This window comes from Zonotrichia leucophrys, chromosome 4 (assembly GCF_028769735.1).
Source record: "Zonotrichia leucophrys gambelii isolate GWCS_2022_RI chromosome 4, RI_Zleu_2.0, whole genome shotgun sequence".
Lineage (NCBI taxonomy): Eukaryota > Metazoa > Chordata > Aves > Passeriformes > Passerellidae > Zonotrichia > Zonotrichia leucophrys.
This window is the reverse complement of record NC_088173.1, coordinates 60558398-60576028: the sequence shown is the minus strand read 5'-3', so window position 1 is coordinate 60576028 and position 17631 is coordinate 60558398. Positions and strand designations below refer to the sequence as shown.

Sequence of the window (17631 nt, the reverse complement as noted above, 5' to 3'; positions counted from 1 at the left end):
TGTGTGCAGAGACTTTCCAAATGTTAGTAGCCCTCCTTTAGAGAACTAGAAATGCTGACTAGGCTGGAGAGCAAGAGATGGTGTGGACTGTTTGAGGTGTACTGGAGGGATGATTCTCTTCTTGCTGTGGACTGGACTGGACTGGGCTGAGCAGCCCCCTTCCTTTGCTGGTGATCTTGCACAAACACGTGGCTCTTGCTTTGCTGGGTGCAGAGAGATGTGACTACCACTCATGCCCCACTGCATGGTTGCCTTCCAACTGCCAAAGCCCTTCTGTCAGTGAGCCTTCAAAAGGGAGTATGACTGACCAGTTCACCCAGAAATAGCTCCTCACTTCCCCTCTCTAAACACCTCTTTGAAAGCCTGTTCCATCCATACTTTCACTAGGAGCTCATTCCTTCATCTGCAGTGGGAAAAGCAAATAGAGCTCTCTAGATTTTTTTGCTTTGAATGAGAATGTTCATTGAACAGGCCCTGAGACTTCACTATGACCTTCGACTTCCTTAAAAACACTGCAGGCTGAATGGAGCCTCCTGGCAAGACAGATGAATCCAGCACTGGCATGCAGACCCCAGTGTTGGTGCCCTCAAGAGAGAACGGAGACTTATTCTAGCAATTTTTATTATGTCATCTAAATACTGCACAGAAAAGGGACAAAGGTGAATTCTTGAATCACTGTAAGAATGTTTTTTCTCCAGGGCAGGCATGTTAAGTCACAGATATCGATACCATAGTCCCTGGTATATTCTAACAAGCTTTGCACCAGCACACATGATGATAGTTCCACCTACACTTCAGACAAGTAGGTACTGATTCTGCAGTGCTCCCAGAGATAATGATCTTGTGAACTGATTTACCTAAACTTGAGAAACTAGCTACAAGACAGCACATAATCCTGAGACACCTTCACACCAAATAATCCTTAGCACCTTGATCTGACTCTGGAGTTAGCCCTGCTTTGAGCAGGCAATTGGATTAGATGACCTCCAAGTGTCATTTCCAGTGGATAGTCTGTGATTTTGTGATATGACTGCTATTGAGACAGCACATCTGTGAAGAAACAATGGAAAGACCTCAGATTTGGGACTGGGGGTTCAATTAGAATTAACAAAATCCTGGCAAAGATTTTTGATGACTCTTGTGATCAATGCAATGCAAACACAGTGGAAAAACACTGGACAGATGCCTAACATTCAGAGAAGACTTGTGGGATTGTGCTTTCACTTTGAGGCAAGGATATCCTTCCCCGTGCATAATTCCTCTTCAGAAGCTCCCTGTCATTTTCTACAACAGCAAATATACAGCAACTATTGTACTAAACAATAATATTTCCCCAGATATCCAGAATCTGCAAATATAAGTGTATGTATTCCTTATTGTATATGAGGTATCACTGTGATGTTTTCTACAATGATACAAGATGGTAAAGCCATGAGAATGATGAGGAAAACTTTGAACATAACAGCTAGCATTCAACACAGAAATATTCATAAGAAGCTGTCCATAAAGAATACGTACTTGGAATATGCAGATGATTTTAAGGGCTGTCCCCTGCTGTGTTTCAGGAAGAAAAGTTTAATGGTAACAGGATAGTCAACACATCAACTAACACTAGAGAGCAGAGGGTAAGACTCCTATGTCCATCCAGGTAAAATTAACAAAGCAGACATAAATATTATCATACCTCTTGTATACATTAGAGGTACAATTTCATAAGTTCTTCATTTCAAAGGATGCTATTTACCCAGAACACCGTCCTGAAAATTCCAGAAGTTATTTTCAGATAGTTGGGATCTGATAGCCCTGCTTAGGATCTATTTCAGGATAGGGTGAAGATTGCTATACTGTAAGTAGGAACTACAATTTTTTCCTTGATTTATCTCAAAAACTGCAGAGAAGACAAAATTGCTGACTCCTGAAAGAATTAAGTTGTTGAAGCCTCCTATCTGTTGTAGATATTTGCCCTAAGAGCCATGCTCCTACGCAAGGCAGTCCTAAATGTCTCTTTGGAATGAAACTGGTTTGTGGTTATCCATTTCTGTACTACCAGCAGACCACTTAACACGGACACTTCTGGTACTGGAACTGTCTGCCTGCAAACATAGGTGGAAAAATCATCTAGATGAGAAACTTTCCATAGATTTAGGGCTAGAATTAGAGCTTGGTTGTAAATATTCATGGTAGTTTCAACAGAAAGTTGCATGCCAACTTATTTTATCTTTGAAGACGGAAAAGAACACAAGCAAAACATCTTTTTCTCTTCTGAATTTTAGCTAGACCATGCCATCACAGGAATATTCCTGAAAAAGGCTGGGCAGAGTGACTGGTGGTAAATAGGGCATGAAATGGGATAAAGACATCTTTAGAGTTTCTAGGATCCAACAGGGCATACAGATCATAATCCAAGTAGCTCCCAAAGGAAGTGACACTTCACAAATGAATCACAAACTAAATCACATCACTCAACTAAAATTGGTGGCACAATTGAAAAATTATATTTTTACCTTTATCTGTGTCTCTTCTGTGACTCCAAAGAATTGAAGCAAAGGGAAACTTCTTATGCTCTTCACAGCAGTCATTATCAGGTTGGCATGCCTGCCTTGTCAGAGCCTTTCTAAGCAACAGGCACCCAATGACCTGTGGAAACCAGAACTGGGTGTGAACGCTTTTGCACCCCTCTAAATAATTTTGCTAATGAATGCAGATGTGACAATTCACTTAACCACATTTTGTCAATTGGACTTGACCACTGCCTTTCCTCTTCCTCAAGTCTGATGAGCGATGGTTTTTCTGACTAAATAAATCCATCCTTGTGCTCTTGTAGTATTTACAGCAATTTTCTATTAGCCAAGCCTGGTTCTTATGAGTCAATAATCAGTGACAAAGGACAGGATTATTAGTAACTCCTGAGCTTTTGAAATAAACTGATAGCAGCAAGTATCTCTCCTTCCTGCCTGGACTGGGGAGGCAGGTCACTCTCCAATGTTTAGGTACTTCTAACAGAATGGTTAAATTTATGTGCATCACAATGCATTCAAACAGATGGAGTATGAGAATATCCAGGTACTTCCTTGGAAAACATCTGTCTACCTGTTCTTCTTTCCAGAAAAGTACACAAGAATCATAGCAAACTGTGACATAAAGAAAAGTGGGGACAGTGAAATGTCCCAAAGTAGAATATGTCAAAGTATTACTTGTATTACCTAATCAGGTAACCAGCTTTTCAACCTGACAAAAATTCAGGGGATATATTCCCTCTAGACTTTAGCAAAGCATTTGGAATGATGTCACATGGGAAACAATTAGTAGCTGCAAGAACTGTGAGCCAAGCATGAAAGTAGCTAAAAGCAGAAATGACAAACAGAAAGTCATTGGCCTGGATGGATTTTACTGGTGGCATTCCTCAAAAGACTGTCCCAGGACAAATTTAACATAACTGTTTGGCACAAAAATCAAAGTATACTAATGAAATTTTCTGATTAAACAACTTGACAGGCAACGTCAGAGCAAAAGAGTAGCTGGAATAGTAGCTATGGGACAAAATGTAACTGCTGAGTGCAATAAGGAATAGCAAGTTTTTGCAATTAACCAAAAGCTTACCAACTGAAAGCAACTAGGGCGAACTCTGAGACATATTGCTACGACTGCCAGAGTTCATGTATGGGAATGTGTCACTCAGATCCTCACAGCTGCTTACAGGCTCCTCCATTTCGTGGTGTTACTGGCATTGTTGCTTTGATGCAGAAGCACAGAGAGGTAGGCAGACAGGCCACAAAATCACACAACCCATATTAAAAACATACAGAACATGCAAAGAATAGAAATGTCCCAAAAGTTTTTAGGTGGGACATGGAATTTTGGATTGAACCATAAGAAATTTGTTATATGGAACATCCAGCAAGCCCACATCAGCCACTCACAGGATAACTGCAAAAACCAGAGGAAGACAGAAGCAGACAGTGAGGATACTAAGATTAGCTGCTTTCCAGGCTTCAGAGGACTCCTAATGGTACTGTTCATCCAGAAATGACACAAGTTACAGTTATGGTATGAACCTTCCTCATTTCTGTAGATGTGAGGAGTTATGGGTCTAGAGTTGGCTTCCACAATCACTGGCACCCAAAAATGCATGTAGAATAGATAAGGGAGCAAATACTTCTGGTTATATCCATAGTGGTTTCTCTTCATTCAGAGTGGAAGAATACATTCCTACATTGCACCTGAGCCATCCACTTGTGGGTTGGAGAACTCCTCCCACAGGAATTCCTGAAGCAAAGGGAACACCTTCTTCCCCAACCTTGACTGGCATTGCTGATACTCATCCTTCTGAATTATGGAAAGAAGCTGAGAGGAGGAACCTTCCCTGCAACCTGGGGCCTGAAAGACACTTTTCAGCATGAGGTCCTTTCCACACAAATGAATGTGTGGATGGGATGTTTGCCCTCTTAAGGTAAGCTAGAGCAAAGGACAGCTATACAATTCTCCTCAGATGCTCTCTTCTCATTATAACTTTGTCTTGCCTAGGAACTTTCTTTATAAAGGTTTACTTCCAATCTGCTGGGGAGGAAACAGAAAAGAGGTCAAGAGGTGTCCCAATTTGCTCTGTGAGCTGCAGAGCCCACAATGGCTGTATATGCCAATGGATTTATGTCCTGTGTTCCTCATGCTCCCCCTCAACTGCATGGTGTCTCCTCTTCATATCCACCACTCCACTTCCAAGTGCTCCTCTGGGGCTACAGGAGGAACACTCTTCCCAGCAGTATCTCAAGTTCTTTCTCATCTCCTTTCACTGTGCCCCAATCTCCTCCACTTAGCACCTGTAACTCTTGGAAGGATTACAGTTGCTTTTTTTGGCATGCCAAGGTCAGAAGGGAGTACCCATTGTTACAGAAAACAAGGGAAATAGCAACTCAAAATATTGAAAATTGCTGAATCTCAAAAAATTGCTGAGGCAGCCGGGCCACCAAAATAAGCTGACCAATTTTCTGCTTTTTTTGTATATCTGTACAAAACACTCACATTGGGTTGAATTTCAACTCACTCATATTTTCAGTTCTTCCAAAAAATATTAGTATTGTGAAAAACAGATGAGTTTTCTGTTTGCCTCCCAAAATATAAAATTTCTATTCTCAGAACATAGTATTTCAGCAGTATGAAGATCTGGGAAATTTCATTGTTATTTTCTTTTGGAAAAGATTCTTGAAAACATTTTAAATTTCTGGAACCAAAATATCTGATTCTCACACAAATTCAGACCAATTTTCCCTAACCTTGAAGAAAACTTCTCAGACAAGAAATGTTCTCTACAGCATCAAAAAACCCCACACTTTTGTATTTACCTTCAATTGCAAAGGGGATCACTACCTATGGCTATTTTACAGATGGAACTGAAGCTCAAATTACTTACCTGCTGCCAGACAAAAGCGTGGTGGAATATGGAACTGACTATAACAGTCCTATTTTCCAAGGCAGTGCCTTAAACACGGCACCATTTTTCCTGCAAGGCCCACACAGTCTGCACGATGGAGAGAGAGACCTCGGACCACAGTCCGACCTAAGCTTTGACCTGAACTTTGTGTTTTGCTCTCACCTCTTGCAAATTGTCCACACAGAAACAGTGTATATTCCACAGCACTTTCTAAGAAGCTGGAGAATATTTTCCTTCCACAAGCAAACATACTTTTTGGGTTGTGTGGCACAACAGAAAAAGCCAATACAGCTTTTCATTTACTGCTGCATCTGCATGTTAACATGAAGGTCAGTAGGAATGTACACAATAGAAAGAAAATGAGTAGTTAATTATTGCTAGACTGCAAGAAGGGAAAACACATGCTTTAATTTGGTTTAGAAAAGAGCAAAACATGAGAACTGCTTCTTCTGGGCTGTTTTTTCATAGGAGGGCATACATAGAGTAAAATTCATGATAACTGGAAGCTATTTGATGCGCTTTGAGTATCACAGATAAAAAATCCCCTCCCATCATTTGGAATAATCTCAAGCAATAATTACAATATTCAGCAAGAAAAATCCCACTTGATTTTTTCAACATCCCGTGGGATTTTTCTTGCTGAATATGATACTCATTTACTGAGATTGTTCCTTCTCCCACATGTGTATAATCTGGCAATTTGCCCATATCTTTTGCCATATTTACTCCTTCTCATGTGTTTGCACTTGAAGGTTTCATTACATTGTCAACAATCTGCAGTGCTTCAAAACAAAGCTGTGTTTAGACTAAAATGCTAGATTTGCTCTTTATGGTACAAGATTTAATAATTTCAAAACATCGGCATGCAACAGACCAAAACCTAGTACAACCAATTTCTCTTGGGATGTTAAACCACTGTTTAAAACTTTCCTTCAGTCCTTCAAGGGATGGAGGTGTATTTATTTGCTGTTCACCATCCAGCTATAATAAATAAGCAAAATGCATTCATGTAACAGGGTAGAGATAACTGCTTTAAAAACATTCTAAGAAGGCATTTTTATCGAAACAATCAGAACAACTTGGCCCAAACTAGCAAATTCAGTTGCTCTGCAGAATGCAGGCCTATTCCCTCCCAATCACCAAATTAATAGTAGTCGGAGGTTATGAAAGTAGTAAAGAACTCTTACTTCCAGAGCAAGGTAAGAGTCCCGGAGAGCAGAGTTCACTACATTGAACTTCACTTATCACTGATTCCTGAAAGAAGAGGCTTATGTCAAGCATCCATGAGCAGAACAAAGCATTGTCTCAATGGCAGCTGCAGGACTAGAACCTAACACAGGATTTTTGGGCAAGTCTCCAGGCAACTGGCACATGCCAGAGCAATCAGAACATTTCAGTGTAAATTCTGGATAATTGTTGGAGTACGTACCTTGTTGGCTTCAGTTTTATGCAGACAGAATAGCAAAAATCTGAAAAAGACATTGACTATCCTAATGCTTTAAAGCCATGGTCCCTCAAAAGACATTCACTATCCCAATGCTTTAAAGCCATGGTCCATCAGCCCACTTCATCAGGTGGAACATGAATGGGAAGTGATGCTCATTAATACCAATGTACACTATTTTTAGAGTTTAGATTCACTTCAGTAGTGCTCAACTGATATAAACTGCTGTAAATTCTGTACAAATTGGCAATTACAAAACTTACCAAGCTTTTCTGCTCCAGAAGGAATTAGTGATCATGACCAACAAACATGTTTAGTTCCATAAATGCTAAATAACTGACTTCAGGTACTCAAATGTTTTGCAAAATTTAGGTAATATGAAGGCAAAAAGCTCAGTACCTGCCACCAGCAGCCACTGCTCAGAAGCCATCCAACATTTTTCTAGGCAAGATCCAGACTCAGCAAATTGCTCAACTTCACAAAGTAAATGAATAGCAGAGATTGTCTTATCTCTTAACCCCAAACTAAGTAATTTCACATTCTCTGTCACATCATTTATACTGATGGTTCCACACTACCATGATATATGATTTTTAAGCATTTGTGTCACCAAGTGACAGAAGGTGCATAATGGAGAAATTCCCACATTTGCTGGAAAATCTTTGGTTTGCAGCTTGACAGTTATAGATGGAGTATCTGCATTTCAGCAATGTTTTATTTTCACAGAGGAGGTATTTTAGATGAAAGAACTTTGCTGAAATGGTCTCATTCATGAATGTTTTGTTCAAGAAAACAAAAAATCTAAGGCTCCCTGATTTCTGCAGTCTCACTGAAGAAAGGTTTAAATTATAAAAACTTCTTTTTCAGCTCTATTCTTCTTTTCACAGCAAACACTGAATTAGCTGTGTGACAATGTTGCACTGTCCCATATAATGAAATTTCAGACTGAAAGAGGGTAGGTGTAGATGAGATATGAAGTTCTTCACTGTGAGGGTGATGAGGCACTGGAACAGGTAGCTCTGAGAAGCTGTGGATGCCTGGAAGTGTTCTAAAGCCAAGCTGCATGGGGCCGTGGGCAGCCTGGTCTAATGGAAGGTGTCCCAGCTCATGGCAGCAGGGTTGGATCCAATGCTCTAAGGTTTAGCTTTTGTATTTTCCAGATTCTGTACTGATTTAGTATAACTCTGAACTTCATATAAAGTGTTACAAGTTCTCTTCACAGTTTAGTTAGGCAGAACAATCCTTTTCCAGCCTGAGAACCAAGGACACTGTTGCAGCTTCAGGCCCAAAAAGTTTAAACAACAGCGAACTGAAGAAAGCAATTTGGGAGGATGGGACTTCATAACTTGAATGTGTAATTGGACAACTAACCCCAATATGTAAATGCACCAAAACTTCTAAAAGTGTGAAAACTCAGACCAGGCATCCATCTTGGGTGGAACCACAGCCAGGCTCTTTTACTGCCCAAGGTGCATCCTTTGAAGACCTTTTAATAAATCCCTACTTTATTCCTTTAACTCTGCCTAGCCTCTATTCCAGGCAGCCTCTCAAGGCATCAGAACTAGATGAGCTTTAAGGTGCCTTCCAACCCAAACCAATCTATGATCCCTACACTGAATGGGTACACTCACTCTGGCTCCAACCATCTTGCAAAATGACCTGAGAACCCAAAGGACTCAAACATGGCCACATTTTCCCAGCGGGCAAACAGAAAGTATCCTAATGCTTAGAGTGATAATAGAAGACTAAATAAAAACTGAATCATAGGAGGAGAGGTGTGTCTGAGTGGGAGAGTAATGACAAAGACAGGTAGAAATAGAATAGCAAGTAGCAGAATGGCAGTTTGGGAAGTAACACTGTAAACATGGAGTCTTTCATCTGTTGTCCCAACAGAAGTGTGTGACATCCAAAAAGATGACAAACATCTGCTAACATTAGGAATAAGACTCTGCCCATACATTTTTCAAAGCATACAGCATCCTGCAATGACCTTTAAAATGTTGTGTGTCATAATTCTACTTACTTAGCTACATTAATTTGCTCCAAGTTGACTCTGTTTTGCCTACAAAAGTAACTGGTAAGAAATGTCCTTGTGTTTATCCAGACCCACGAGCTCTGTTACTCTGTTTTCTCCCCATGTCCACTGGAGGAGCAGGAGTAAGAATGGCCAGGGGGACACACCTGGCAGGCAGCCAAGGTACCTTCCACACATATGCAAAACAATGAAAAAAAGCACAAATTGGTTTAAATTTTTTAATGTACAAATTTACATTCACCATGTTGTAACTTTCGAACTAGGGAGGAAATTGCAGCAGTCTGCATGATTTACTCTATCCATAATTCTAAGTGTACAGATTAGAAGAAAACCCTTTTTCCTTTTCTCAAAGAAATAAATATTTCATTTCTATAACCAATAATCATTCAGCTTTCTAACAGTCTGTGAGCTATGCACCAGCATTCTCTCTCAAAACTAGCATGTTTTAAAACTAGCATCTCTTGGGATTCCAACCAGTAGTCTTTGTTGCTCCTCATGTGCCCACACAGCATATTCAGAATTCTGCTCCAGCGACACCTAAAGACACACTTCAGTGAAAGAAGAAGCAGCTGAAGACGTCCATCTTCAGTTCTGCAATCCACCCAGCTGCCAATTACTTTCTTCCAAATGGATCCGACCACACTTTTAACCCTACAAATCAAACATCAGAATAGCAGCAGTTGATAATTTAGAATGTTGGAGAAAAAAAACCAAAACAGGTCTGCTACTCCAGCTTTGGATATTATGAATAATGAAAGAAGCCAACAATTTCTGCACTGAATTTGCACCTCTGCTTAAACTTACAAAAATATACAGAAAAACAACCTCATCTTGATCTTAAACTTCAGATAATGGAAAAATGTATGACATTCATAGGTAAGGTGCTCTAAAACCGTTGGATCATTTAGAATTGCACCTTACACTTAAATTTGTCCAGGTTTCCTTTTCAACTAATGGATTTTGTAACTCATCAGCAGCTAAATTCAGATGAAAAGGAGAACTTACACTAAGAAGAACTGGTCATTAAGTACCTGCATCTTGGATAAATGAGCCAGTCTAGTCCTCTTGAATGTTCAGTAAAAAAGAAAGGTTTACAAGACCTCTATTTCACCCCACTTCTCTTCAGCATTTCCCCCACTTCTCTGGAAAGCAAGTCCTGCAGTAATGATTTAACCAATGCATGTAATAAGGTCATGGCTTTAATCCTGTTTGATTTTCACCTGCTGCTGATGTTAGGCTTTCTCAGAAACAAAAATACCCTTTAACATATTCATATATTACATGTTTCATCAAGACAGGCACTCACATCCTTAACCAAGAAATGCCAGCCTTGAGTAGACAAACCATTTAACATTATAAAAAAAATGAACTACCAAGGATAGTCTGCTGTACTTGAATTTTACTTCCTCACATGCTTTTCCAAGCCTTCCACTGTCAGCAGCAAGGATCCAAAAGCTGTTAGCACTGCATTCCAAATTTTCCTTCACATGTAGTGGACTTCTGCATGGCCCATCCACCCATGAAGCCAGAAGGCACTGCCAAAGTGCTGATGAACTGTGTTCCAGCAGTTTGGTATTCCACAAAATTAGGGTGCAACATTGCTTTTTATAGCTACAGCTCAGCCAATCCATGGTTCTCGCTCACTCTGAGCTGGTTCAGAAGTGGAAACTGGCCTCTATTTAACAAAGTGTGAAGACAACAGATAGTCTGCAACTTATTTGGCCAGTTAAGTCACTTTAAGATGAGTTTCATTAAAACTGTAGCTTTTCAGTGAGGAATTAGCCTGAAAAAATAATTTAATGGCAAGTTCATTAAATATGTTTTCACTGAATGTATTCTTCACTGTATTATTTAAATCCATACAAATACTGAGGCCGTACTTCAAGAGAGTCTTTAAAACAATTGATGCAAACACATAAATCAAGTGTACCTGCAGGCTGAATATCCTCTTGAACAATACCAGCTCGGTTTATTGACTGCTCATTCTCTGGAAAACAGAACAGAAAGGACACTACTAAAAAAAAAAAAAAAGAAAATACCAGATATATTGATTGCACCTAACAAAATAATCTTGAAAATTTTATTAATTCGAGATGCTACATAGTAAAGTTCTGTTGAGTATCTACCTACAGAATACAAGTATAGTATTCCTACTTCACTGAGAAATCAATAGCTAGTCTGTTTTGAGAGATTACAAACAATAAGATAATCATCCTCAAACAATGCCTACTGTTTAATAAAGATGCCAAAACACCTGCCATGGTCCCAGCACCTAAGGAATGACTAGTACTTTTAGAAGTTCATTCATGTGCTCAACATAAAATGAGTAAAAATTTTTTTTTCTTTTGGCCAACTCCCATTTTCAGGCCCTGAAAGATCTGGCAAATGGATTTCATGACAGCACCTACAAAATTACTGCTTGTAAACTTTGTGAAATTCAGCATCTGAGGGATATTTTCCCATACACGGGGCCTGTCTCAGGCTTTTCTTTGTTCTTTGAATGATTCAACCACTTCCACAAAGAGAAATGGAGAAAACTACACTATTTCCCTTACTAAATGCCCCTCCTTTTTTTCTATTTCCAGTCATGCACTTCACCACCAGTGCTACTCTGAAGCAGGAAGTCAAAGCTCAGGTGGATTCACCTTTTGCCCCCACCACTGAACTTCTGAGGCCTTTAAAAACCTGCAGGATGCACATTCCCAAAGAAAGCTCAGAACTAATCTCACCTTAAAACTGGTATTTTTCATTATTCTATCCCAATGGGAATGCACTGGCACTACATGTTATCAGGCTGTCTGTGTACAAGCCTAATGCTACTGGAGACAGCAGTATATCACAGAAATTGATTCTCCTTGCAAGGGCTCAGGCACTAGAGGAACATCCAGGCTCTCCAGTTCTGTTCACTGAGCATGGTAATTCCATTTCATCCTTTTTAGCGGACAAAATCTCAGGGACCTGTCTAATTCCAAAGGAAAAGGTACAAAACCCAGAAAGGGAGAACAGAATAGATTAGGGCAGCAAAGGAGACTTCCTGTAGGACATGAAGGAAAAGGATATTCAGTCTTGAGTAGAAACTTGGATTAGAAGAGAGGCAGGAAAAATAGGAACCAATCTGAGAGTTCTGGGGAGACACTTGGGTTGAACAGCAGGAGCTGTTAACTGGTCAGGCAAAGAAACCTGTGCAAAAACGTAAGAGATGATAAATACACAGACAGGACACAGAACAGTCAATAGGGAGACTGCTGTGGGGCCTGCAAACAACTTGGAAGACGGGTAAGCCAGAAAAGAACAAGATTCAGTCTTGGTGACAGGAGAGCCACCTCACAGGATGGGGAAGAAACAAAGTCTCACAATTCAGAAAATCAGGAAATCTGTGAAAATGTCACAAAGAACAGCTGTCAAGCCCCTCTTTGTTTTAGTTAATCCATGTGGAAAAGGCCTGTGCTGACAGCCTCAAAGTTTCATCATTGCCACTAAACTGGATAAGCTAGATACTGACAAGAAAATATTAGAAACAGCAAAGCCACCGAGGTACTAAAACCCTACAAAATTATAACATTTCCATATCAAATTAGGTGAAACTCCTTTGTGCACAATTTACGGTTCATATCAACAATTTGATTATATACAATTTTTCCAAGTAGCTTTCATCTTGTTTGTTAAATTGTTAGGAACTTCTCTGAAAGTTCCTAGAGAATCATGCAGTAAAGTCTTCTTCCAGAACACTAATGTACTTCACTTCTATAGAATTTGGGAGATACACAAGAAAAACAAGAGTGAAGAAAGAAAAGATAGCACTTCATGTTTACATAGTCCAATGTCACTCCAGGTAACTAATATTCATTCTTGCCTTTTGCATGATTATTCTGTGATGCTAATCAGAACACCCAACTTTGGGGACACAGCATCCCCCAACAGAAATACTGAGCATTCTCCCAGAGCTCAGGCCAACAGAGGGCAGGAGCTTCTACCTAAGTTGTCAGACAGCTTACTTGACTGTACTCAGAAAATCCTCTGTACTCCAAAGGTTAAACACTTGGGTTCAAACACCACAACTGTGGTAGTCCACAATCTCGCCTCAAATACTGTGATAACAAATGCTTGTGCCTCTCATACTGCAGTGATGATCAAGAAAAGCTCCTTGGAAATGAATAAAGGTGATATCAGATGGAGATTCAGCACCAGGCAGTAAGTTTAGAATCAGGTATCAAATCACAAGTTTGTGCACTTGCCAACTGTGCATCAATTCATTCTATGTCCTAAATAGACATTAAAAATCCCTAAACTGATAGGAAACATCTACTCACATAATTCACAAGTACAAAGGAGGACATTGCTCCACTAGTTCTGTCCTTTCCTTGCTGCCAAGACACATTTCAAATACAGTATTTTTGGAAAGTATAGAATAAGCAAAAAAGATTTAGTAATGATGTTTTCAAAGGGAACACAGAGTAGGAAACATAACTGTAGGAAGTTTCACAAACTACAATTCTGACATAGTATCCTTGAATAAAAACTTGCTTGCAAGTTAAATTTTGATGCAAGGCCAAAGCCTCTCCAATAAGACCATTAAGTTTGCTATCCTTTTTTCTTTTCCTTCCTAGAAATCTTCAGTTGTCTTGGTAGATTAATCACATATATCTTCATATTTTTGGCTTGCTTAGTCTCATAAAAAAATAAAGTGGGGTGCAAGGCTGGTTGTACCAGCACTTTTCCCCCATTTCCTTTGTCACTATCTCACAGAAGGCGAGGAGGAGTAATGGGTGCTCCCCCTACAGAGCACCTGCCTGGAGCTGCTGAGGCTTCACACCTGGGGCTGCAGGTGCCCTCGGGGCTTGGCAGGTTTTCCTGACAGGAAAGTGGGATTTTCCTCAGGAGTCAGTTCCAGACTCAGCAGACTGAGACCAGTTCTAGCAAATCATCACAACTGGCTGCCAAGTTTTAAGTTAGATTCTCAATGGCAGCTGGAAAACAGAACTCGAACAGCTCATAGAATCATTGAATAGTCTGGGCTGGAAGGGACCTTTAAAGGTCATCTACACCACCTCTCCTCACAGAGCTGGGACATCTTCAGCTAGATCAAGTTGCTTAGAGCCCTGTCCAACCTGATCTTGAATGTTTCCAGGTATGGGAAAACCCACCACTCCTCTGGGCAACCTGTTCTAGTGGTTCACCACCACCATCATAAAAGATGTATTCCTTCTATTTACTCTGAATTTACTCTGTTTCGTTTGAAACTATTACCTCTAGTCCTATTGCAACAGGGCCTACTAAAAAGCCTGCCCCATCTTTCTTACAAGCTCTCTTCAAGTATTCTACAAGGTTTTTCTGAAGCCTTCACTTCTCCAGGCTGAAGAACCCCAACTCTCTCAGCCTTTCTGCATGGGAGAGGGGCTCTATCTCTCTGACCTCAACTTCTATAACAGCGTCTCAGTCCTCCAAGGAACAACTAAAGGATGTTGTACTGGCTAATAATCTGAAATAAGAGCAACAGCCAGCTGTATTATTTTCGTTTTCAGGTATCTCCTAGACGAGCAGAAAGCCTCTGGGGAGTCACTCGCCGAGCAGCAGTCCCGCATTCCCCCAAGACCGGGCACAGACCGGGCCATGGCCCAGCCAGCTCGCCCCGCGCACGGACTCACTGTACTCCTCGGGCAGCAGCAGCGGCCGGAAATAAATGGGGTAGAAGGCGGCTCCCACCATGGCCACGAAGGCGCCAAAGATGCCGATGGTGCGGGACAGCGCGGCCATGGCCGGGCGGACGCGGAGCGGGGCCTGCGCGGGGCCTTCCGGGGCACGGCCCGGCCCGCCGGGAGAGCGCCCCCGTGCGGCCGGCGGGGCGCAGCGCGGGCACGGGGCCGGTGCGGCCGCGCCGTCAGCCCGGCTCGGGCAGCCCGAGACGATGCGCCCCAATCCCGCCGCCCCGCCCTAAAGCGCCTCGCCCGACAGCGGGAGCTGGCCCGGCCCGGGACTGTCCCGGTAGCGCAGCGCCGAGGCGGGAGGGCGGGGGCCGCCGCGGAGCCGCCAAGGGAGTGGGCGGGCGCGGCCCTGCGCGGGGAGCCCTCCCGGGCCGCCGCCTGGCGCCTGCTGTACGGAGCTGCCAGGAGCCGCCAAGGAGCTGCGCAGCACGGCCAGGGCTCGGCGTCTTCTGGCCCAGCCCCTGCGCACCTGCGGCGGCGGAGTGGGGCCCTGCCCTGCCCTGCCGTGCCCGGGCGGCGGCCCCTCCTCCAGGAAGCCGGATCTGCCGCATCCTTGTCGCCGGGCCGGCCGCGCAGTCCCTGCCGCGCTGGGCACCGCCGCAGCGGCAGCGGCAGCAGCAGCAGCATGCGGCCCCCGGCCGAGCCCCGCCGCCCCGCTCCGCTGCTCCTCGTCCTGCTCACGGTGAGTGCCGCCGGCCCCGCACCTGCCCCGCGGACACAGCCCGGGCAGGGCCGGCCCGTGCGGGGCCGCGGGTCGTTCCCGCAGCGCGGAGGGAGCCGAGCCGGGTCCGGCGGGGCTCGGGGGGCTCGGGCCGGGGCCACCCCTCGGAGCCAGCCCCGGTGTCCGGCCTGGCTCCCCCCCCCCCGCCAGCCCCGCGGTTCCTGGGGCCTGGCTTACCGAGCTGGGGACGCCGAGCCGTCACAGCCAGGTGTTAAGCTTTCTGCCCTGGGTGACGATAAACTTCTAGAGTGGGAAAAATGGGGGGGCCTTTGACATCTGAGTACAGATGCACGACTGAACATAGTGCTGCACTGGCTTATGGAAACAACCGTGGGTTAGGGCCAGTTACTAAACTACTTTTTCATCTCTTTTGTTGCTAAGCATAAGCTCTGGTCTACGTGTTTGTGTGCCTGTGCCATGTTGGTGCTGATGGAGAGCAGCAGATCAACACCCTTTTTCGTCATGTCTTTTCACACTTGATAAAATGTAGCATGACATGTTGGGCATTTGCAGGTGAAGAACTGCAGTTATCTTCAGATTTTGTGCAAACAGGTGCAGGTTTCATAGGACATTGTGGAATGTCCTCAGGGCTGAACTCATGAAGGGTCCTGTTGAGACCTCCAGCAAATGAAAGAATACTTGCTCAATCATTTCTGTATTATTACTCTCCTCAAAATGTTCAGTTTCCTAATGCTTGCAGTGTTTGCTTCTCACATTGATTTTTATCCCAAGATCTGATGGGATTACTTGGGCTAAATCATTCAGATTCAGCAGGATTTAAGAAAAGAAAAAAAAACAAACCCAAAACCATTTACAGGTTGAAGTTTCCCCACACAACAAAACCTTTGTGTCTGTCTTGTTGAAGTTTGTCTATTTCATGATAATTTGAATCAGCGTAGCTGACTTCTTTAGTGCGCTGGAAAACTTTTATATTTAAGTCTCCTAATCACACTCGCTCAGTGTGTCATCTTTTCATCCTTGTCTGTCTCAGAGGTGATGCACATTTAACTCTGCCTTGTCTGATACAACAGGAAGGGAAGAGGCTCCCTCACCAAGGAGAAACATTGAGATGATACACACTCTGTGCACTGTGTTGTGGTAACAGAGACTTGGCCATGGTCTGGCGGTTTATGGTCTGCGGTGTCTGCCGGGTCTCCATCATGTGGAGTTGCTCAGGGTTCTTTGCTCCATGCTGTTTGCTGGATGAGCCTCCAGAAGGGTTTGTTAGGTGGGATGTAAGAGAAGACTCAAATATAGTTCATGCATTTTGGCAGCACAGGCCACAAGTAGTACCCAGGGACCAAAGAATACAAAGTAAAATGAGGAGCCCTTTAGCAGATCAGGCACTACCGGAAGGGCACTCGATCAGCAGAGCTGGAGCTAAACTTAGCATCAGCAATTGTGTTGCATTGTGCTTAAGTGCTCTAGGAACATCATGGAAATTGTTCTGCAAAGATCTGGCTTTGGGTTTGAGAGCTTACTGCTTTGGGATCCCCCACCACAAAATTTCTGCCATTCACTGGAGATGACATGGACAAATTCATACACTGCTGCATCTTTGTTAACAAACCGTGCCAGACCCAAGCTGTCCTTGCTGGAGTCTAGTTCCCATTGCTCTGTGGTGGATAACCACTGAGAAAATTGAGAGCTGGCTGTGTGTGTGTTTTGATAGTAAGTGTGTGTGGTAAGCACACATTAGTACCCCTATGCTTTTTAGTATCTACCTGGTGGACTTTTGCATCTTGTGATAATGACATGGCCCTGTGTTCATAGTATATTGCCATCTTCCTCATGACACAGCGCCCTTATCACAAAGATTAAGCTACTTACAAGTACTTTTATTGTAAGATCAAGCAGTATTAATTATAACCATCAAATGCAAGAGGTTTAGGATAATTTGTTGCTGCTGCTATGGGGTTTTAATACTTTTAAATCAAAGAAGAATTGTGGTGGAAGTGTAAAAGAATAGTATCTTTTGTCAAGTGAAGCTCTGAAAGGTACTCAAATTAGTATTAAAATGAAGGCTCTCTCATCAACTTTTGTCTCAGTATTTGTGTATGCGTGTTATTCCAGCATATGATAGGCGCCATACCATGTGTTCCAATGGACACCAATCTCCTGTTGCTATTCCTTTTTCAGCCCCTTCAGTTTGCATTGCAGTTTTTACAATATAAAATCAGAATATTCTGAGTTGGAAGGGACCCACAAGGATCATTGAGGTCAACTCTTAAAGTGAATGGCCCATAAAGGGATCAAACCCACAACATTGGCATTATTAGCACTGTACTCTAACCAATATGC

At 42.7% G+C, this 17631-nt stretch overlaps 3 protein-coding genes across 3 annotated transcripts in view; 1 reads left to right on the top strand and 2 right to left on the bottom strand.

Annotated features, from left to right (window-relative positions):
- RBPJ (recombination signal binding protein for immunoglobulin kappa J region) overlaps positions 1 to 2548 on the bottom strand; it is a 144552-nt gene extending 142004 nt beyond the window's left edge. The window contains exon 1 of the mRNA XM_064711910.1: positions 2505 to 2548. The gene's annotated coding sequence lies outside the window, so the exon portion shown is untranslated. The remainder of the gene's footprint in view (positions 1 to 2504) is intronic.
- Positions 2549 to 9111: 6563 nt separating this feature from the next.
- SMIM20 (small integral membrane protein 20) lies at positions 9112 to 14812 on the bottom strand. The gene is made up of 3 exons (XM_064711907.1): positions 14553 to 14812; positions 10838 to 10894; positions 9112 to 9558 (listed from the first exon to the last, which is right to left on the bottom strand). Exons 1-3 carry the CDS (start codon positions 14659 to 14661, stop codon positions 9521 to 9523), a joined length of 204 nt encoding a protein of 67 aa, XP_064567977.1. The 5' UTR covers positions 14662 to 14812; the 3' UTR covers positions 9112 to 9520.
- Positions 14813 to 15161: 349 nt separating this feature from the next.
- The window catches only part of SEL1L3 (SEL1L family member 3), a 33789-nt gene continuing 31319 nt past the window's right edge, over positions 15162 to 17631 (top strand). Inside the window, exon 1 of the mRNA XM_064711906.1 lies at positions 15162 to 15291. Within this exon, the coding sequence (XP_064567976.1) occupies positions 15235 to 15291 (57 nt within the window). The 5' untranslated portion in view covers positions 15162 to 15234. The remainder of the gene's footprint in view (positions 15292 to 17631) is intronic.

Coding starts and splice junctions, on each gene's coding strand:
- SMIM20 (XM_064711907.1), bottom strand. CDS start 14,661: ATGGCCGCGCTGTCCCGCACCATCGGCATCTTTGGCGCCTTCGTGGCC. Junction 10,895..14,552: donor GCTGCTGCCCGAGGAGTACA/GTGAGTCCGTGC, acceptor TCTGTTTTCCAG/AGAATGAGCAGTCAATAAAC. Junction 9,559..10,837: donor AGAGGATATTCAGCCTGCAG/GTACACTTGATT, acceptor TTTGATTTGTAG/GGTTAAAAGTGTGGTCGGAT.